The following is a 22,948-nucleotide window of genomic DNA, read 5'->3' as shown; positions in this document are numbered from 1 at the left end:
ATGCTTTCCAAGGCATTTAAAGAAAGGAAACATGCCTTGCCTTATAAAGGGGTTTCTACTTCCAGTAAGGGGTGGAAGAAGCATTTCCGATCTTCTCCGAATAGGGATTCCAAATCCTTTTCATTTAGAAAACTGCGTTTTCAACCACGTTTTTCTCCTAAGAAGTCAGCTCCTACGAACCGGGGGGGGGGTTCAAGAAGGGGTCCTGACAATCACTGTGGGCCTGGCATAGGGCCGATTGGGGGAAGGCTGAGTCACTTTCTTTCAGCTTGGGAGGAGAGTGTCAACGATCGTTGGGTGCTAGACATTGTGGCAAATGGTTATGTCATCGATTTTGGGGTAGTACCTCCAGATTCAGGGGTACGTCCTTCCCCTCTGCCTTCAGGGGGGTCACGGAGAAGAGCGTTATTGAACGGAGTTCGGGACTTGCTAGTCAAAGGGGCCATTTCCTGCGTTCCGCTGGAGGAACGAGGTCAGGGCACTTATTCGGTCTTGTTTCTTGTGCAGAAAGTTTCAGGGGGGTTTCGCCCTGTGCTCAATCTGAAGGATGTGAATGCTTGGATCAGGACGGTGCATTTCCGCATGCTGTCTCTTCAGACTATATTTCCATTGGTCAGGCAAGGGGACTTTCTAGTGTCACTGGATCTGCAGGATGCTTACCTGCACGTGCCTGTGGCGAGGTCTTCTCAGAGGTTCCTGAGGTTTGCTGTGGATCAGGAACACTACCAGTTTTGCGTTCTTCCTTTCGGTCTAAAATCTTCTCCTTGAATTTTTACGAAGGTGCTGACCCCCCCTGGTGGCTTTGCTACATTAAGAGGGGGTGTTTATTCATCCATATCTGGACGACATCTTGATTCATGCTCAGTCACGGGTCCTGTTGCAGAAACAGGTGGCCCGAGTTCTGGGGGTCCTGCAAAACCACGGGTTTTTAATCAACTGGGAGAAATCAGATTTAGTTCCGTCCCAGGATCTGGTTTTTCTGGGGGCTCGATTTCAGACTCTTCTAGGCTTAGTGACGGTGTCAGAGAAGAGGTTGGGTGTACTCCAGTCCTTGGTAAAGAAGGTTGTATTAATGACCGCACCTCGAGCTTTTCTATGGTTACGTCTGCAGGGTCATTTGGCGTCGGTGATATTTCTGGTTCCTTGGGCGCGTTTCCATCTCCTGTGCTTGATGACGTGGTTCTTGAGAAGGTGGGCGCCGGGGTCCGGTTCTCTGAAGGACAGGGTTCAGGGGTCCGGGGTGATTCACAGGGAATTGCAATGGTGGTTGGATGCAGATCATCTTCGTGTAGGGGTTTCTTTGTCACCTCTGAGACCCGTGGTGGTGACTACGGATGCCAGCCTCTCCGGTTGGGGGGCGTGGATGGGATCGGCTCAGGTTCAGAGGTTTTGGTCACCTCGGGAGGCGAGTCGGTCGTCGAATTGGCGCAAATTGAGAGCGGTCTTTCTGGCTCTGGTCCATTTACAGGGGTCCCTGAGGGGGGAGGCGGTTCTTATTCGGACGGACAACTTGGTGGCCAAAGCTTATGTCAACCGTCAAGGTGGGACCAGGTCAAGGGCTCTGTTCAGTCTAGCCAGGGAGATTTTTGTGTGGGCTCAGGAGTGGGTTCCATCTCTCAGGGCTACGTACATTCGGGGGGTGGTCAATGTTCGGGCGGATCTACTGAGTAGGGTGATTCCTTCCTCTCAACTTTTCTCCCTCCGGAAGTCTCTGTTTCTGCATCTGGTTCGGCTTTGGGGGCTTCCAGTGCTGGATGTGTTTGCGTCCGCAGAGAATGCGAAGTTGGATCGCTTCTGCTCCCGGTTTCGGTGTCCCCAGGCCTGGGAGGTGGACGGGATGTCATGTCCTTGGCCGAGGGGTCTTTTGTATGCATTCCCTCCGTTTCAACTTCTCAGGGCGTTTCTGTTGAGGGTGAGGGATCTGGCATCCAGGGTTATCCTGATTGCGCCACTTTGGCCGCGGGCGAATTGGTTCCCGTTGTTAAGGCTGATGGCAGACGGGAGGATGTGGCCTCTTCCTCTTTGTCCGTCTCCCCTGGAGTTTCCCTGCCTCCCAGTGGTGTTGTTGAGGAGGTTGCACTTGACGGCCTGGAAGTTGAACGACGAGGCTTGACGGGTCTGGGGGTACCGGTTGCTTTGAGTTCTACATTACTGGCTTCCAGGCGACGTTCCACTTTACTTTCCTATGGTAGACAGTGGCGGGTTTTTTCTTCTTGGTGTTTGAATCATGAGTTGGATCCTACCTGCGCGTCTATCTTTGAAGTGATGCAGTTCCTGCAGGACGGTGCACAATTGGGTTTGTCGGTAGCATCTCTAAGGGTACAGTGGGCGGCGATTCAGGCATTCAGAGGTCCATGGCGTAATCTTAAGGATGAAGGGCACCTGATGCCTAGATTTTTTCAAGGTCTGGTTAATTTGTTTCCTCGCCCGGTTCGTTCTTTTCCTTCATGGGATCTTTCTTTGGTTTTGGATGTTTTGACGGAGGCCCCCATTTGAACCATTGGGGGACTGTGATTTGCGCCATCTGTCCTTGAAGACGTTCTTTTTGGTAGCCATTACTTCGGCTCGTCGGTTGGGGGAATTGGGGGCCTTGGCCTGTTCATTTCCTTTTGTAAGGTTTTTCCCGATAGGGTAGTTCTGGTACCAGTGCCTTCCTTTATTCCAAAGATCAATTCTTCGTTCCATTCCCGTCAGGAGGTTATTCTTCCTTCATTTTGTCCAGAGCCCTCCTCTAGGGAGGAGGTCCGTTTGCATTTGTTGGATGTGCGCAGGGCTTTATTGGAGTACCTGCGGGTGGTGGTTCCTTTTCGTAAGGGGGATTCACTTTTTGTTAATTTCGGTCCGGCACGTAAAGGTGAGAAACCTTCCACGGCTTCCTTGAGTCGGTGGGTGAGATCTTTTATTTTGTTGGCCTATTCCTTGAAAGGGGTGGTTCCTCCTCAAGGGATTCAGGGTCGGTCTACCAGAGGTATGGCGGCTACGGTGGCCGAACTTCAGGGGACTTCCGTGGTGGAAATTTGCAGGGCCGCCACTTGGGCTTCACCTTTGACGTTTGTGCGTCATTATAGGCTTTCGGACTTGGGTAATTTGGAGTCGGTTTTAGGGCACCGAGTCTTATCCTCTATGAGATAATAGGGGTAGGGTGTTTTGGTGTCCTTGGAGCAGGATATGAATAAAAGTTCTTGCAACTCTGTGTCCGTCTCCTGTGTTTTTCTTGCTATATCTCATTGGTTTAAAAGGAAGGCGAGGGAGGGACGGGAGGTAATGCTTCCATTTTCTTACGATAATGGCATTACTCCTAGTCCTACTCCCTCGCCTTCCTTTTCCGTTCCCTCCCGCCCTCTCGGTACGGACTGTCCGAGTTGCTGCTTGGGCTTGGTTTTTGTACAGGAGGAGATAAGGGTGGGGGGGTTTAGAAGGGGAAGGGAGGGTCTAGGGGGAGGCGGGAGGCCTCATTGGTTTAAAAGGAAGGAGAGGGAGTAGGACTAGGAGTAATGCCATTATCGTAAGAAAATGGAAGCATTTTCAACGATCCTGTTTCTAAATAGGTCCTGAAGGAACCAGAGTACCGTAAGTTTAAAAAAAAGCATTTGCTTAAATATCTGGCAGACACTTCTCAGCATGTACTTCAGTACTGAGTGTTAACACACAAGTGCTGAAAGAAATGAGTCTTCATCGATGAATCATATCAGCAGATTACTGTTCCCATCTGTATTTCACATCTCAACAAAACAATATAATGAATGTTAGTAGGACCCGCTGAAAACAGTGTAGGGACACATACAGAGGACTTTTAACAAGAACCTAAAAATACTCAGTGATATAATCAAAAGTTATAAAGGAAGTGTGTGCATGAACATTACAAACAAGAATTAGAAGGACCATGCAATATGTTCCTTTTACCAGCAACACTTATTGCACACTTAACAACGCTTTGTCAAAACATTTGTATAGTACTTGCTACCTTAGCTGAGCCGGTTTCTAAACATTACTGAAATTTAAAGATGCGAGACTATAAAGGAAAAAGGAGATTGTGATACCTATGATTCTGTTTCATTCCAATACAGCCATCAAAATACTTCCTTTGCACACTTAACTTGCTAAAGATAGAGATAGCAAGCAGAGAGGGCTTACGCCAGGGTGAAGTATATGGACTAAGATACTGGAAAAATAAGTATTGCCAATCTAACTAGAGGCATGTTTTAGAGGGCAGTATGGAATGAAACCCTCCAAATAACTTCACAGCTCAGTCCTCACCAGGTACATGCTTCTTTCCACCTACAAGCACCTTACATTTCTCTCTCCCCTGACCCACACCCTCCTCGGCCACAGCGCAGACCATACTTTTTGGCCCCTGGGAAATTAAAGTAACCATGGCGTACAGGACAATTAAAACCATTGGTAAAGCTAGTTGGTCCCAGAGGCAAGCCCTATATACTTTGCCAATGTTTGCTTTATATCAGTCTTTATGGGTCTTGGGCTTGCTTATTTCCAGATCCCATAACTATTGTATTCCCACGGTTCCCCAGGTTTGAAACTCTCATCCAAATGGTATATATGTTTAAGCGCCAACCACCCTCCGCGCACTGTGCTCCACATATCAATTTCACACCAAACGCCTCTCGTCCATCCTCCAAAAACACATTTCAGAAAACATTGAATTCATAAACGAATGGGTATATTGACTAATTTTCTATTAACAGAATATACGATTGATTTATTCTTTCAGTCAAAACACTATCCTTACCCAAATTAAGAAGTCGTGTTTGCCCGACAAATATACCAGCTGGTAAGTTTCCGCCATGGGCCACTCAGAACAGAAAGAGAATGTGCGTTTATGATTTTTTAAATTGTGTTTCTTGAGGGTCACCCTGCTCAACCTATTTCGGCTGCCTCTTTATCACCAGAGCCACCTTCCCTAAACAGCCTTGTGTCTTGTCTGAGCATGCGCATATAAACAGCATTTCTGTAATGAGCAGGCTCCGAGGGCTGCGAACTAAGTATGTCACTGAGCATGCTCATTTACCCCAAACCAGATTACAAGGCTACATAATAGATCGTAGTCCGCAGCCCGCCAATGTATTACTTTTAGGCTCGTTTTAGAGTAAGATGCGCTTCTGTCAGAGTTCTTTTCTTGTCTGTCTATGGGTCTGCTGTGTGTAACTGGGTTGCTCATTAGGAGCTAAGGGGATGTGCCGCGACTCCCTTGCCTCCTTTCATCTCTGTCTTCATGGACTCTTCATCGGTACGGGATAGAGCGGTCCTCGAGGATCTTATACTCTCAATGGTTTTCATAGTGAGAGCGTAACCCCATCTTTTTTGCCCATTTCTTTCTCGGTCTCCCTCTGTTAAAAATTGCACTGGGAGACTGTGTGTATGTGCCTTTTCTGTCCCCTCCCCCCCCAACTCTGCACAGTCCCATATCCCCCCAAACTCTGCACAGTCGCATACATTTCAGAAGAAAGCCCTTTACCTGGAATTTTACAATGAAAATCAGGAAAGGAATATCCAAGCGTGATTCAGAGGAGGTAAGAACCATTCTAGAAATGGTCTTTTTGTTGTCTCTCTGGCAAGAGAAATGTTAATTTACGTAAGATGTTATACTAATGCATCACTTTTCATAGACCTGAAAGTCGAACGAATACGTTGGAATCGTCCTCTGATGTGTACCCTCGCACTAGTCAGTATTCCTGGTGAATCTGTCGGTCTTTTAGTGTGTGAAATTGAGGGAAGGAGGGTAGGTCTTTCTGTGTGACTCTTAAAGTGAATGTCTATGCAAAGGCAATACATCGGTGACAGTGGCACACGTGTCAGAAATCTATTCCACTAAACGTCATTGCTCCCTTCCCTTCACCTGCCATTCTTCTTTTACTGTGTGTTCCCCTCAAGCCTCGAATTATATCTCTCCTACCCTTATCCAACCTCCTTAACCCCTACCTCATGAATATTTCTTGCACATATGTGTACGTGGGGAGGGTGTCCAGAAATTAAAGCAATGAGTGCTGGAAGAATATTAAATGTACGCCAAAACACGCTTTACGGTACTGTGGCTCACCTTCACTTGTTTGCATACGACTTCACCAGCTCATCACAACTGTAAAGAAGTAAAACAGGGCTTGGCCTGGTGTTGTATTCTGCCCACCAGCCTCTTTGTAAAGATCCTAAATCCATGAACAAGAGTTATTGTTGTTTCCAGGCTCAGGTTGGGGATCAGCCTTCTTCGTTGTAGTTGATTTTTGTTCCTTCTGGTGAGTTGTAGATGAAACAACATTCTAGATGCTCCACACAGCGCAACCTCGAGAACACAATGATTGCTAGCCATAGTGCTGAAAGAACTCTAATTGAAGTTAAAATAAGTATGAATTTGTGCTTAGCAAAATGTACACGTAAATTAGGAGAAAATAGTGTATTTATTTCAATTTAGTATTAGCTGACCACTTACATTTAGTGAACGTGAAGATACGGCAATTTTTCTGGCTAAGGGATTGGTTGCACTTCAGCTAATGGCCAAATTAGCGGAGGATGGTAGTGCAGTTGCTGCCCGCTACTGGCAGATGCTTGTAGAAGGTAGATCCACTGCAATTCAGTGGCCTGTCCATGCTGTCCTCACCCTGCGTTGAAGCAGATGAGTGCCAGAGACCGCGGCAAGGCCTGGCAGGGCTGTAGTGAGCTGGAGCTGATGGCAGGCTGGCCCGTGAGAGAAGTTACAGCTGATTTGTGCAAGTAGGATTCTGGACGAGAAGATGTGTCTGGAAAGTTTGTGATGGCAGGTGCGAGTGTTGAGATATGATGGGCCAGTATTATGTAGTGCCTTTGAAAGTGTGGATGAGGAGGTTGAACTGTGATCCTTAGTTAACTGGAAGCTGGTAGAGCTCCTTCAGGTGTGGTGTAATGAAAGTGTTGATTGAGAGGTTGAGAGTGATTCTGGCAACAAGTTCTGAAAGGTCTGCAACATTCTGAAGAGTTTGATGTTGTTCCCGGCATAGGGGGGTTCCCATAGTCCAGCTTGCTTGCGACCAGGGCGTGCACATTTGTTTTCCAGGTGCTGATTGGGAGCCATTTGAAAATCTTTCTCAGCATCTTTAGGATATGGAAGCATGAGGCAGTGATGGCACTGTCTTAGACGGTCATGTCAAGTTTGCTGTCAATGACGATCCCAAGGTTCGTGGTGGGTGTGGTTATCGTTCCTAGATCGGTTGGCAACCAGGTGGCGTCCCACAGTGATGTACTTTTCCCAAAAACTGCAATTTCAGACTTATCGGTGTCCAACTTTACACAGTTGGTCTTCAACTAGTGGGGGATTTCAGTCATGCAGTTATTGAACTTGATCCTGGTACTGGGCATCTTCTCCCTGAGGGAGAGAATAAGTTGTGTGTCATTGGCGTGGGAGAGTACTTTGATATCGTGAGAGTGGATGATGCTGGCCAGAGGAATCATGTGCGTTGAAGAGGATCGTGATTAGGGATGATCTTTGTGGAACTTTGCAGATGAGGTCACAGGCATCCAAGCTATACAGTGCCAGGTTGACTGCCTAATTTTTTCCTTTCAGGAAGGAGCATATCCATATTTGCGGTAACAATGAGGGTGGTTTTCATGCTGTGGTTGGATTTAAAACAAGACTGAGCGCTGTTGAGGAGTTCGTCGGCATTGAGTAATTTGAAGGGGTGTCGGTTGATGATTTTCCCTAAGACCTTGGCTAGGAGTGATATAAAGGATATGGGTCTGTAGTTGGCGAGCATTGAAGGGTCTGTTGCTTCAGCAACGGGAAAACTGTTGCATGTTCCCAAGCTTCCGGGAAGATTGTGGAAGAGGTAGAGGCATTCAGAATGGATGTGAGCATGGCGCTCGTGGGTTGCAGTTCTCTGAAGTAGGCATAGTGGGAGGGCGGGCAGTGGTCCGTTGGAACCCCTCAGTGGATTAGGTTGGTGCTAGTGGCAGTTTCTTCCCACTGATGCTGGGCGATGTGGTTAGCACTGGTTCATTTAATAAGATTCGGAGGCATTTGAGAGGTCTGTCAGACTTGGTGGAGGGCTGAAGTTTCTGCAAATGGCAAGATTTTGTTGCTGAAGAATTGAGATTGTTGCAGAGGCCCTGCAAGGAGGTTGAAGTTAAAGGCAGATGATGGTGAAGTGAACTCATTCATAGTGACAACAATTTATTTGCTTCTTTTGGTGCGGGCATCAATTTGGTTCTTCTGAGAGGTAATTTTGGAGGTCTGGCTCATTTGGTGGTAGCTTCATATGGTGTATTTGAATATGCTCCTGTCTGCATTGTTGTGGCTCATTCTCCAGTTTTGCTCTAGTTGCTTTCAGTGGTGTTTCATCAGTCTGAGTTCCTCCTAAAACTGAGTTCCTTCATTTATCACCTGGCCTGGGGCCTGGTTATTATTGTATTACTGTTTTTGAGAAGGGCTAGGGAAATAGGCGAAGGAGGTTATCAAACTGTTGAAATTCTTGATGTCTTTTGAGAAGCTGTTGCTGTGTTCGGTTAAGTGGGTGTTGAAAGTGGTGTTACAGTCTTTGTCAGTGATGCTGGTCCAGTTTTGGCGGGATTGTCTGGTGGTGGTGTGTGTGCATTTGACCAAAACAGGGATGCTGAACTTGATGAGGGCGTAGTCTGTCCAGTTGACTGGTGTGGGCTTGTTGACTCAGAAGTTGCTGACGTTGGTGAAAATGGAATCTAGGAGATGTGTGGCAACATGGGTAAGTCAATTTACCAGAGTGAGGCTCAGGCTTTAAATGTCTTCGAGGATTGCTCTTGAATTAGGGTGGCATGTCTTCCAGGTGGAAGTTCAGGTTTCTGAATATGATGCAATTCCTGGAATCAAAGGTGAGTGGTCTAATATATTCTGTGATGGTGTCGTTGAAGTTAATGCATGGTCCCGGTCATTTGTAGATGGGAATGCCATAGAGGGTGATGTTGGCTTTGATGTGGAGCTTTAATAGCAGGAGTTCCATATTGAAGGATGATGTGTCCATGGATGTGGTGCAGCTGACGGTGTTCTTGTGGATGATGGTGATTACGCCTCCTGTTATGCCTTGCAATTTTATTCTGCCTCCTGTCTTGCAATCTTGTAGTCAGGAGGATGGGAGGGGTGGCTGTGGTAATGGCGCTATCACGTGCCAATATAGGGTTCAGCCAGGTTTCAGTGAGGAAAAGTAGGTTGTGCAGCAGGACCCAGATCTCTGTGGCAGTTTGCTGTGTGAGCAAGAGTTGAGGAGCATGCATGCGAGAGTGGAGTGTTTGTGGGTGGCTGCAGGATTGTATAAGTGTGGGAGAGACGAGTTTTGGGTGCTGCCTGTATGGTGAGTTTTGGGTGTGGGTAGGTGCATGTAAATTTGCAGGAAGCACAGGCGAATGCTCTCTCGGTGTTGTGTGGTGTGGCAAGGCAGCAGCATGTAGAGCAGTGGCTGGGGTTTAGGGGACAGAGGATCGCAGCTTGATAGAGGTGGGAGGGTCAAGGACCAGGGTTCCGGGTGAAGGATGCAGTCCAGGCACAGACGGCTGCAGTCAGATTTGCATTTGGCATGCTTTCTCTGTGTGTCCGCTGTGTGTCCATGCTGTGGCAGCCATTAAGTAGGGCTTGGGAGGTGAGTGGAGTGATGTAACTTTCTGTGCAGATGGATGATGGAAAATGCAGTGATGTCTTTCCCTGTGCAGCTGAATGATGTGAAATCCAGTGATGTCACTTCCTGTACAGATGAATGATGGAATGACTCCTTTTGCTTAGCTTCTTTTAGAGATAGTTTTGGTAGAAAACAAGTGACGTCACTTTCTGTGCGGATGGATGATGGGAAATCCAGTGATGTCACTTTTTGTGTAAGTGGATAACGGGAATTCTAGAGAGGTCACTTCCTGTGCAGATGGATGATGGAATAACTCCTTTTGCTTGGCTTCTTCTTTAAAAGGCAGTTTTGGCAGGAAACCAGTGCAGACGGATAATTGGAAATACAAAGATGTCACTTCTCGTGCAGATGGAAATAACTTCTCCTGCTTGGCTTAATCTTTTATGGAAATCGTTTGCAGGAAACCAGTGATGTCACTTCCTGTGTGGTTGGATGATTGGAAATCCAATGATGTCACTTCCTGTGCAGATGGCTGATTTGAAATCCAGTGATGTCATTTCATGTGTGGAGGGATGATGGGAAATTCGGGGATGTCACTTCATGTGCAGATTGATGTTGGGAATTCCAGAGAGGTCACTTCCTGTGCAGATGGATGATGGAATGACTCCTTTTGCTTGGCTTCTTCCTAAAAATAATTTTGGCGTGAAACCAGTGATGTCACTTCCTGTGTAGCTAGATGATGCAAAATTGTGTATACTTTTTGTAATGTTATTACTATTTGCCTGATGATTGCCTTGTGGGAAAGCTTAAGCTTAGTACAGTAGCCCTAAGTTGGTTATGGTGACAAGCCAATGAAAGCAACCATAGGCCTGATTGGTTTTACTAGGAAAAGGTATTTCAGATAGGTCTAATATGTTTATTACAAAAAGCTAAGGTAACGACAGTAGGATGATTTATTTACTATTTTACACTTATGTTAAAGCCAATAGGCGTTTAAGGGTGGATAGTTTTTGGGCTGTATTAAAGGCCACAGCTGGGCATTTTGTTAAATAAAATCTCACATATTACTGCTTCAGGGAAGGATTTTGCGGCCGTTTTCCCCCTTTGACAGAGCCTAGAGGGAGAAGATTTGCATGGTAATAATTCTTGTTAGAATATCTTTGGAAGTCTTGATAGGCTTAGCTGTAAGTTAGGATATTGTAATTTAAAAATCATTAAATGATGCATACATCCAATATATTTAAATCTGTATTCATACAGAAACACGGAGATCCTTTGGGTCGGCCCCCTTCTGCCACTGGTCTGTCTGAGTGACATTTATACTCTGCTTCCATCTGTGACAGTGTACTGTATGGAGTAATGGTTCAGTCCACATCAGATAATGGCTTTGTTGCCCTTTGAATGGCGGCATTTTGTAATCACATGTGCACATGCAAATGAAACTTAGTGTGCATCATTGTCAGGGCTGGTTGGCCAGGCCTTTAGTTTTCAATTTTGTCCTTTTATAGTTCCCTTTTTTTCTTTGCTTCTCTTTTCATTTTCATTTTCCTTAAAAGGATATTACAGCTCTCCAGACAGTACTGGGGGGCGGCCCGCATGCCTGCCCCTCATTCCATCTACAGTGCAGCGCACACCCATGGCCACTTCTTCTAAACCAAGCTATCTTTATGGAATGCTGTTGTCCATAGTGTATCACTCTTTTACCATTCAAATATGGGTAACATGTTGGTTCAAAACGTGGCTTCATGCTGTAACTTTAATATGATAAATACAATACCACGGCAGGACAAATACCCGCTGCAATGTATTGTTTGATTGTTGTAAGCAAATGTCTTCACTGTTTAGACAGTGGCATATTTTCTTTTTTATATTGAGTGTAAGTGTACAACGTCTTGTATACTTTTAAGTATACTTCTGTGGGCTTCCATCTAATTCATTTGTTAGTTTCAGTGTGATTTAAAAATCCTTGCTTGCTAGTGGTCAGTTATGCCTCTTTGTCCCTCCGTCTTCTGTGTGGGAGCAGGGACCAACTACTGTATAATTACGCTTTGTCCTATATATCTGGACTGTAGGAGACTTTTTTTTAAACTTTGTTTTCTGCTCCTGTGCAGGGAAGATTCCCTTTTCAAACAAGGCTATAAATCAGGCTGTTATCTTGGTCACATTTGGTCTTTGTGGGTTCTCTGCACCCTCTCTCAGCTGCCTGGCTCTCGGCCTTCCTTGGCTTGGAATTTCTTTACTAAGTGTGCCTGCATGTGGTCCTAAGGGCGGAGGATCGTTTGTAATTGCTTATAGCCCTGGCACTCCGCTCAACCAGGGTTAAGCAATCCTTAGAGACAGTGCTCCCTTCTGCTCCATACTGGGATCCCACTCGCAGCTCCATCAGTGCACCTCAGTTCACATACTCAGAATCACACAAACGCTGTCTGCCAGAGCACCTCAATTCTTGCAGTCAGTACTCTCTGCTGCTCCAGTACTGGGACCTCAGACGTAGCTCTATCACTGCACCTCATTTCACACACTCCAAGCCCCTCAGCCGTGCCAGAACCTTACACACGCTGTCTGCCAGAGCACCTCAGTTCTTACAGCCAGTACACACTGCTGTTCCAGTACTGGGACCTAGGGTACTGTTCCATCAGTGCACCTCGGTTCACACACTCCAAGCACCTCAGCCGTGCCCATGCCAGAACCCCACAAACACTGCTAGAGCACCTCAGTTCTTACAGTCAGTACACACTGCTGTTCCAGTACTGGGACCTTAGGCGCAGCTCCATCAGTGCACCTCAGTTCTACCCCGGCAAGGCCACCTCCTTTCCTATACTGGGACCCCACTCACATACAGTTCCACTACAGTAGCTCAAATCTAATATTCAGTCCCACTTGCAAGCCAATACTGGACCCAAAAGAGCAAAACAGAGCTCAGCCAGTGCACTTCAGTTCTACCTTGGCAAGGTCACCTCCTTTCCTATACTGGGACCCCACTCACATACAGTTCCACTACAGTAGCTCAAATCTAATATCCAGTCCCACTTCCAAGCCAATACTGGACATAAAAGAGAAAAACAGAGCTCAGCCAGTGCACTTCAGGTCTAACATCCAACGCCACTGTTGAATTGATGGGAACCACCACAGCTCTGCCAGAATCCATCAATTCTAACATTAAGTGGACGTTTCCTCTCTGTACTAAGGCTCACACACACGCCCCTTGCCGCTTCTGTGGTTCAGAGGCAAAGCCACTCCCATGCTGGGCCCCACTCGCAGCTTCACCAAGGCACCTCCAGGCTCCACTCAGCGTCACTGGCACACCAATACTAGGTTCCACACATAGCTCCATTAACATACCTCACTTCTGACCTCATGTGCCCGTTACTATTCCAGTACGGAAGCCCACGTAGAACACTGTCAGTGCACCTCAACGCTAACCTGCAGCGCCCCATTATTCCAATACCAGGAATTACACAGCGCTCCATTTCTCATTCCTCACCTGCTACCTTTCCGTTATTCCAGCATTAGGCCAGGACACAGCTCTGTCTCTACCCCCAGTCCTGATCTGAAGCGCCCCAATATTGCTGTATTGGGGTTCACATACAACTCTGCTAATGCACCTCCTGCTGTTCTGCAGTGTCCCCTGCCTTTCCACAGTCTGACTTCTGTTTGAGGACATGGAGGAGCCAATTAAATCTATTCTTAGCAGCCATCTTGATTTGGGAGGGTCTTTTTCACCTAGTTCACTTGTTCTTTCCTTTACTCTGTTTACTGTCAATGTTTTATTTCTCCCCCGCTTTTCTCTTTCAAGATCTTAAATTCCAAACATTAACAGTTTTGCTTTTTCTTTCAACTGTTTATTTCTACTCCTCTCTCTTTTTTTTATTTCCCTCTTGCTCTTCCTACTTCCTCTTTCAAACTCACAAAAACGTGGTTATTTTGTTCCTTGTTTCGTTCCTCTCTTTTTTCTTCATCGGGCGTTCATTCTTTCAGTATTTTTTTCTCTTACCCTTTATTCTTTGTCTTTTTTATTTGCTCTTTCATTTGACACTGTATACATCCTTTCACTTTTTTTTAGATCTTTCTTCCTTCCTTTCTCTGGTGTTTTTCTTATCTTCATTTGTCAATTCACGTTTTACTATAAATCCCTCTTTTTCCCGTTCTGTATTTGGAAACCACAAGTTACTTGTCGAAACCCGAAGTGTCAAAGTGGTTTTCCCATTCTGTGTCTGCGGGAAATGTGTCACTAGTTATTTCGCTGCTTGTTTCCCTCACCATCTCACTTTTTTTCTCTAATTTTAATTTTTCTTTTCACACTTCTTTTATAATTTTTTCCCTCTTTATCTTTCGTTCACTAGCTTCCTTTACCTTTTTTCTTTTGTCGCCCACGTTTGCTCTATTTCTTCTTAGTTCTTTCATTTTCTTATTCTTTCTTTCCCTTCTTTTTTATTTCTTTGCAACCCCTTGTCTTTCTTTCTTTTATCTGCTGTATTCCTTTCGCTTCTCTTTTCCTGCACCATCCGCTTTCTCTCTTGAGACCTAGTTATCAATGGAGCAACAGGTGCAGTGGCACTGGGGCCCAGAGACCTACTGACCTCAACTCTAATTACTGCTCTATTTTCCTACCGAAATTCCAGTCAACCATTTTCCTTTCTTACTCCAGGTCCCATGACACCATTACTATGTCACTTTTCCTCCTTTCCATCTTTACTCCCGACTCTCTCTTTCCTTTCACCCGCCAATCCGTCCAAAATTATATTTTTGTTATGGTGTTTTGAGCATTACACTCTAATGCCAAAAGTTTATTTCTTATAAAGGTTTATATGATGATTCTATATGTTTTAAGGAAGAGGAAGAAGGTAAATGGAAGAGATTTAGTTAAATGCTGGGCCACTGGAATCATATGTCAGGAAAAGACGGCGTTATGAGGCAGAGTTGACCAATTTATGTGGCAAGAAAAGTCTAGTTATGAATTTACAATGCCAATAGCTCTAACTCAAGAAAATGCGAGACCTATTGCAAATGCTTGCTGTTATTTGTATTCTTTTACTTTATCTTTCATATGCTTTTGAGTTTGTGTTTTATTGTGGTTGTATTGAGTGCAGATGCTAGAATGAGTCAGTGGATAGGAAAATGCATGCATGTGTGCAAAGATAAGTGAGAGAGTACATGTATGATGGCTTATTGAGTGCCTATACCCATCAATTATAAAAAACGCACGTTCATGTATAAGCTAGACCAATGTTTGTTTTTATATAGGACCTGTTTAACATCACAATGTTACAGTTGGTAGGTGCGGGTAGTGGTTTGCTTGTGAAAAACTTCTTACTCCGACTTAACAGTAACTGACTCTAATACAAATGATATCTTTAATTTTTAAGTTGGCTTTTCCCCAAGTCCAAACTCAAATATGCTCTATATCATTCAACCTGAAAGCCATGTTCCTGTTTTCTTACAGCAGAACAGTGCATTTTTGTTTGGGTTCTTTTCCTCTATCCTCAGTATGAAAGTTTCCTGTGATCTATTGCTCCTGCCAGTCCTTGTTTTATAAATTGCTTATTGATACGAAAATATTGCAAATCTTGTGCTCAAGATTCCAAAACACGCGTACAGTATATGAATATACAATCAGAAATACAGTAATTGTGATCAATAAATCATGTACAACAAAGTAATTAATTTAAAAGATAAAGAGAGATTAAACAGTTGGAATCAGAATTTGGTAGTCAAAGCTGAATATTATTTATACAGGAACACTCGCTCTGCATTCCATTAGGCAGTGGCTATGTCATGTATCTGGGAAAGTATAATTTCTCAAGCCCCAACCATCTATTTCACGCCTTCAAGTAGAACCATATTGAACTAATGCATATTTTCAGGAGGTCACGTGTACTTCAGTCCTCTGATGGTTGAAATATTTTGTAATAATCTTTGATGCAAACTAACCAGATTATATCAAGTGAGTTACAGAGCGTAACACTTTTATCCTAAAAGCAAGTATAACGGTCAAGCATCAAGAATTATGCATAGTGCTGTAAAAAAGCAAATATGAGAAAAAAGCTGCCAAAAGGGTCTAGCCAGTTACAGTTTGAGAAAACTATGGAGGACATGAACCCATCAGTGGTGCCGGAATCTGAGACTCAAACCGCAGGTTTTGTAAACATTCACGGTAGCTTTTACCATAGCGCACTATTATACACACAATGTCAGAGGCACAAAAATGAGGAGTCAAGCTGAATAAAACAAATTCTAGCTTACGCGTCAAGAATTTTCAATTCTATTAAGGACACGGAGGCGAGGATTATGATTACTCTTTCTTTACTGTCAAATCACAGCAGCCAATCAAATAACTATAAACAAAAAAACTACATATATCCCACGATGCTATACTCCAGTATCACATGCACCAATCACTGTCTATGACCTAGCCCATAATATGAATGAACCCAAACGTCACATCCTCTTTCTTTGCGCAAATCGATAACCTTGAAACTTCTGCACCGAAACGTCCTTCCGAACTGTAGAACTCGAAAATTTCAGTCACCTCCAACATGACCGATCTCCATAGGAACTGGAAGTTGAACAACTTTCTAAGATCCAAAAGAAGAGTATCTTCTCCAATATCCATCAACTCAGATAATCAAGCATTATTCTGATCTGAGCCTAAAACTGAATGGTAATAAAAGGTAATATCTCATTAGGCTGACCTAGTCAGAAAAAATATATACAACCTTATTTAATAACCCAGGGTGGGCACAATAATAAAATCTGAAATAGTTTTCCATTTATAAACCTTCGATAACATGTAGAAAAAACATCTATGGGAGGGATAATCCTCGCCTCCATGTCCTTAATAGAATTGAAAATTCTTGACGCGTAAACTAGATTTTTTTTAATTCTATGTCAGGACCGGTGGCTCGGATTATGCTTGTTCAAAGCTGCTCAATAACAACAGAAGCAACATTAACCACTGGTTTATGGTAGAATATTCTAAATGTAGACTCAGAAGACCAATCTGCTGCTTTCATAATGTCCTCTAGTCTCAAACCCAATGCAAAAGTTTTTGATGCCATAGCTCCTCTAACTGAGTGAGCTCCAAAATGACTTATATCTATACCCGCTTCACTCATGAGCCATCTCATCCACCTAGCAAGAGTGGTTGAGGAGACGGGTTTAAAGGGCTTCTGCAGAGAAATAAGTAACTGACTATTTACATTCTGTCTAAATTCTTAAGTGACTGCTTCATAATCTTCTAAGCATTGAACTACACATAATTTAGAATTATCTGGAAATTTAGGATACGTTACTGACCTGCAATTTGTCTTTGTTCTTTTGGTAATGTTAAATGATACTCCATCTGGAGAATATACTCTACCTGCGAGGTCTAAGGTCTTGACATCTGAGACTCTCTTACAAGATATCAGACAAAGTAACATAGTTAATTTAGCTGAAATCCGTTTACGGGATAACTATCTATTGGACAGCCAGTCATCCAGAAACTTCAAAATAATACTCACATCCCACAATTCAGAATATTTAGCTTGTGGGGGGTTGGTCAAACGAATACTCCTCAAAAGTTTACATACTAATGGATGTTCCCACACTGGCTTACCATCAATATTATTATGACCAGCTGAAATGGCAGATCTAAAATTGTTGATGGTCCTGCAAGCCAAACCTGAAGAAGCCAATTCAGCAAGAAAATTAACCATCAATTCAATTCAATTCAATTCATGAAGAATATCTTTTGTGAGTGCTAGGGGCCCAAGCTTGTTTGATAAAATTCTTATCTTGTTGCAAAAGGCCTGAGGAATCCCATCTCAACCGGAAACTAACCACGCCATCAACGTCAGCTTCCCTGAAAGTATCAGCCCTCCGGGTTCAAGAGAAGATTCAGACGAGGAGGAATGAAAAGTGGGTGGGAGCACGTCAATTGTAGAGCAATTGGGAACCAGGGTTGCGACCTCCAACATGGTGTCACTAGAATCAAATCTGTTTTCTGTCTCTGTACTTGAGCTAAGACTCTGGGTATTAACAGAAAAGGAGGAAACGCACAACCCTGAAACAGGGACCAATCCTGAAGAAATGCATCCGTTGCTAGAGCAAGAGGGTCTGGATGCCAACTGAAGAATTTCGACGTCTGAGTATTGAGATGCGGGATGCAAAGAGGTCCACTTCGCAAGGACCCCATTCTTTGATCATCTGGGAAAAGATAACTGGATCCAGTTTCCAGTCGCTGGAATCCATCAGATATCTGGAGTTCCAGTCTGCAATAGTGTTCAGAGTCCCAGGAAGGTACTCCGCTTTCACTATTAATTGATGTTTCAGGCAATAATGCCAAAATTCCTTGGCTATCTCTGCTAGAAGTCGGGATCTCGTCCCTCCCAGTTTGTTGACAAAATGTACCGCTGAAATATTGTCCATTTGCAGTAGTATGCAACAGTTCATCTTTTGAGGAGAAAGGCTCTTTATAGCAAACGAGCCTGCCAGGAGTTCCAGACAGTTGATATGTAGGGAACTTTCTGTCTGAGACCATCTGCCCCCTGTCACTAGGGATCTGCAACGGGCTCCCCTACCCCATTGACTGGCATCCGATTCGATTACTACTTCCAGGTGCGACCCAAAGATGGCTCTCCCATTCCAAGCCTCCATGTGTTGTAACCACCAATGAATCTCCTCCCTGACTTCTGTCGTCAAAGGGATCATATCGGAATAACTCAGACCCTGCTGTAGGTGTCTTTCTTTAATCTCTTTAGAGCACGATAGTGTAAGGGGGCTGGGAAAATTGCCTTAATAGAGGAGGTCAACAGACCCACTATTCTGGCAATGGTCTTCAGAGAGATAAATGTGTTTAACGCTGCTCTCAGTTCCCTCTTGAAATTGCAAATTTTTGCTGACGGCAGAACCAGAAGGGCTCGTACTGAGTCTATCTTGAAGCCCAGGAACTCTATCACTTGAGATGGATTCATTGACGACTTCTGCGCATTGATGAGGAAACCCAAATCCTATAATAAATTGATGGTCCAGTCCAGATGTTTCAGTAGAGATCGAGGATCCTGAGCCATCAATAAAATGTCATCCAGATATATGATCAATCTGACCCCCTTGGTTCTCAATGATTCAACAACTGGTCTCAACAGTTTCGTAAAGCACCAAGGGGCTGATGACAGGCCAAACGGGAGTGCTTTGAATTCCAAACAATGGCCTTTCCACAGAAATTGAAGAAACCTTCTGTGAGGGGGAAAGATTGGAAATGGTAGATAAGCGTCCTTTAGGTCCAGGCGGACCATCCAATCTCCTTTTGATAGAATGTCCCTCAACATGTGGATCCCTTCCATCTTGAAATGTCTGTAAACAATCCAAGAATTGAAATCTTTCAGATTGAGTACTAGACGATGACCTCCCCCTTTTTTGTTGACTACAAAAATAGGACTGCAAAACCCAGAGGGGTGAGGTACAGAAAATTCTACTGCTCCTTTGTCTAGTAAGGACTGTACCTCTGCGTCTATAAAAGTCTGAACGTCGAGGGAAAAATTCATTTGTTTAGGGGAAGTGAAGTTCTGGTAAACTCTAGTTGGAACCCAGAGACCGTCTGAAGAATCCAGGGGTCTCCAGAGATCTTCTTCCACTTGTCTAGAAATAGACCCACTTTGCCCCCAAGGAGAACTTGAGAGTGAGGAATAATGTTTATCTGAATAGCCAGCATCTTGGATGGCTCCTTGTTGACTCCCGCGCTGCCCTCTGCGGAATCTGGGTCGGTTACCTCTGGTGCAGGTGGGGTAAAAGGTAGGTTCGGGTTGCTCGCCATACCTTCCACCCCTACCTCTGGGATAATAGTTTTGGGGACTAGAATAGGATCCTCGGCCGGGCATTTGTCCACCAAAATGACCAGCCCTGACAAAAAGGACTCTTCTGAAAACTTTTTTGAGAGGCATCTGGGCTTTATCCAAGGATGAAAAGGTAGAACACAATTTTGCCAACTCTTTGATGAATGACGAGCCAAATAACATTCCGTCAGTTGCAGGGCCAGCTTCCGAAGACGCTAGGTCTACTAATTTTGGGTCAATGCGCATAAGAATAGACTTCCTGCGCTCTGGGGATATGGCGTAATTGGTGTTACTCAATTGGCAAATGGCTCTCTGCGTCCAGCCCATTAAAGTATCTGTATCTACAGGAGTCCCTGACTATTTTGCATTAACTGCCATATCCAAGATCTTAGTCAGAGGTCCTGATAAATTGAGAAGTTTGTCTTGGCAGATTCTCAATGAGCTATCCAAACCTTTTTTAGGGTTTTTAGCGATTTTTTTTTTCTCCATAAATGTGACCATTGTAGGGTCAATCTCAGGGGTATCAGATACCTTATTATCTAAACCAGGTCTAGGGCATTCTGCTCGAAAACGAGTGCGGACTTCTTTTTCAAAACTCTTCCTGAGATTAGTATGTACATATTGCGCTCCCTCAGCTGAAGGGAGCCAATTGGAAGAACTGGGGTGAATAAGTTCAGTTGGATCAAAATCCAAGACCTGCGACTCAGGAGGATGTTTCCTGACTTTCTTACTGGGTCCTGGGGTATCTGAGTCATCAGAATCACTGGAGGAGTCCTTATCAGAAGAAGAAGAAACTAACTGGCCGTCTTTCTTAGAGATATAATTATGTTCTGTCGCCCGTTTCTTGCAAACCTTTTCAAAGATGTCCGCATGAGGATCTACAGATGGAGACTTGGCGTCTTCAGTAGCAGAATTCTCCTCCAAAAGAGAGGTATTTTGGGTAGACAACCAGCCTTGCGATTGGGCATATTCGAAAAGCTGTCCTGAGAAGGGACCCAAAGCTTGAACCAAAGCATCGTTTACAGATTGTTGTATTCAAAGCTTCTACCAAATTAACCTCTAGCTGGTTGCTAGAATCATCATTGAAGTATTCTGCCTCTGGGTCTTCCCATTAAGCCATAGTGCTCTAATCTTGGTTCTCAGAAAATATATCAAATAGGGGGAGTGGAGAAAAACCCTAGCAGGCACTATTGATCAAAGGCCCAATAAGATGTGGAGGAAGCTGCCTGCGACCACCCTAGGCAGTGGCTAATTTATTTTACAACCCAGGTGTAAGTCACGCTGGGCGTCCGGGAGCACAAGGAGCTAAAAATAGCTCTTGCCGTCACACGTGTGCTGATCAAAACGAGCCGCTCTCCTGAAGAAAGGAAACTCAGAGACCGGCTCGTTAATCAGTGTGCGTATAAAAGAAAAAACAGACTAAGCGCTTGTGAGAAAGTAGCCTCTTTCTAGCCTTGTTACCCCCACTTTTGGCCTGTTTGTGAGTATATGTCAGGGTGTTTTCACTGTCTCACTGGGATCCTGCTAGCCAGGGCCCAGTGCTCATAGTGAAAACCCTATGTTTTCAGTATGTTTGTTATGTGTCACTGGGACCCTGCTAGTCAGGACCCCAGTGCTCATAAGTTGGTGGCCTATATGTATGTGTTCCCTGTGTGGTGCCTAACTGTCTCACTGAGGCTCTGCTAATCAGAACCTCAGTGGTTATGCTCTCTCATTTCTTTCCAAATTGTCACTAACAGGCTAGTGACCAATTTTACCAATTTACATTGGCTTACTGGAACACCCTTATAATTCCCTAGTATATGGTACTGAGGTACCCAGGGTATTGGGGTTCCAGGAGATCCCTATGGGCTGCAGCATTTCTTTTGCCACCCATAGGGAGCTCTGACAATTCTTACACAGGCCTGCCACTGCATCCTGAGTGAAATAACGTCCACGTTATTTCACAGCCATTTTACACTGCACTTAAGTAACTTATAAGTCACCTATATGTCTAACCTTTACCTGGTAAAGGTTAGGTGCAAAGTTACTTAGTGTGAGGGCACGCTGGCACTAGCCAAGGTGCCCCCACATTGTTCAGGGCCAATTCCCCGGACTTTGTGAGTGCGGGGACACCATTACACGCGTGCACTACATATAGGTCACTACCTATATGTAGCTTCACAATGGTAACTCCGAATATGGCCATGTAACATGTCTATGATCATGGAATTGCCCCCTCTATACCATCCTGGCATAGTTGGCACAATCCCATGATCCCAGTGGTCTGTAGCACAGACCCTGGTACTGCCAAACTGCCCTTCCTGGGGTTTCACTGCAGCTGCTGCTGCTGCCAACCCCTCAGACAGGCAGTTGCCTTCCTGGGGTCCAGCCAGGCCTGGCCCAGGATGGCAGAACAAAGGACTTCCTCTGAGAGAGGGTGTTACACCCTCTCCCTTTGGAAAATGGTGTGAAGGCAGGGGAGGAGTAACCTCCCCCAGCCTCTGGAAATGCTTTATTGGGCACAGATGTGCCCAATTCTGCATAAGCCAGTCTACACCGGTTCAGGGGACCCCTTAGCCCTGCTCTGGCGCGAAACTGGACAAAGGAAAGGGGAGTGACCACTCCCCTGACCTGCACCTCCCCTGGGAGGTGCCCAGAGCTCCTCCAGTGTGCTCCAGACCTCTGCCATCTTGGAAACAGAGGTGCTGCTGGCACACTGGACTGCTCTGAGTGGCCAGTGCCACCAGGTGACGTCAGAGACTCCTTCTGATAGGCTCCTTCAGGTGTTGCTAGCCTATCCTCTCTCCTAGGTAGCCAAACCCTCTTTTCTGGCTATTTAGGGTCTCTGTCTCTGGGGAAACTTTAGATAACGAATGCAAGAGCTCATCCGAGTTCCTCTGCATCTCTCTCTTCACCTTCTACCAAGGAATCGACTGCTGACCGCGCTGGAAGCCTGCAAAACTGCAACATAGTAGCAAAGACGACTACTGCAACTCTGTAACGCTGATCCTGCCGCCTTCTCGACTGTTTTCCTGGTGGTGCATGCTGTGGGGGTAGTCTGCCTCCTCTCTGCACTAGAAGCTCCGAAGAAATCTCCCGTGGGTCGACTGAATCTTCCCCCTGCAACCGCAGGCACCAAAAAGCTGCATTACCGGTCCCTTGGGTCTCCTCTCAGCACGACGAGCGAGGTCCCTCGAATCCAGCAACTCTGTCCAAGTGGCCCCCACAGTCCAGTGACTCTTCAGTCCAAGTTTGGTGGAGGTAAGTCCTTGCCTCACCTCGCTAGACTGCATTGCTGGGAACCGCGACTTTTGCAGCTACTCCGGCCTCTGTGCACTTCCGGCGGAAATCCTTTGTGCACAGTCCAGCCTGGGTCCACGGCACTCTAACCTGCATTGCACGACCTCCTAAGTTGTTCTCCGGCGACGTGGGACTCCTTTGTGTAACTTCGGGTGAGCACCGTTTCACGCATCCTCGTAGTGCCTGTTTCTGGCACTTCTCCGGGTGCTACCTGCTGCTAAGAGGGCTCCTTGTCTTGCTCGACGTCCCCTCTACCTCCTGGTCCAATTTGCGACCTCCTGGTCCCTC

At 45.2% G+C, this 22,948-nt stretch overlaps 1 protein-coding gene across 3 annotated transcripts in view; it reads left to right on the top strand.

Annotated features, from left to right (window-relative positions):
• Window positions 1-5,021: 5,021 nt before the first annotated feature.
• The window catches only part of LOC138296101 (zinc finger protein 282-like), a 672,699-nt gene continuing 654,772 nt past the window's right edge, over window positions 5,022-22,948 (top strand). For all 3 annotated transcript variants that reach the window (XM_069234955.1, XM_069234956.1, XM_069234954.1), the window contains exon 1: window positions 5,022-5,528. In XM_069234955.1, the coding sequence (XP_069091056.1) occupies window positions 5,487-5,528 (42 nt within the window). In that variant the 5' untranslated portion in view covers window positions 5,022-5,486. The remainder of the gene's footprint in view (window positions 5,529-22,948) is intronic.

The sequence above is a fragment of the Pleurodeles waltl genome, chromosome 5, assembly GCF_031143425.1.
Source record: "Pleurodeles waltl isolate 20211129_DDA chromosome 5, aPleWal1.hap1.20221129, whole genome shotgun sequence".
Taxonomy (NCBI): domain Eukaryota; kingdom Metazoa; phylum Chordata; class Amphibia; order Caudata; family Salamandridae; genus Pleurodeles; species Pleurodeles waltl.
The sequence above is the reverse complement of the archived record's forward strand: the minus strand, read 5'-3'. Positions and strand labels throughout refer to the sequence as shown.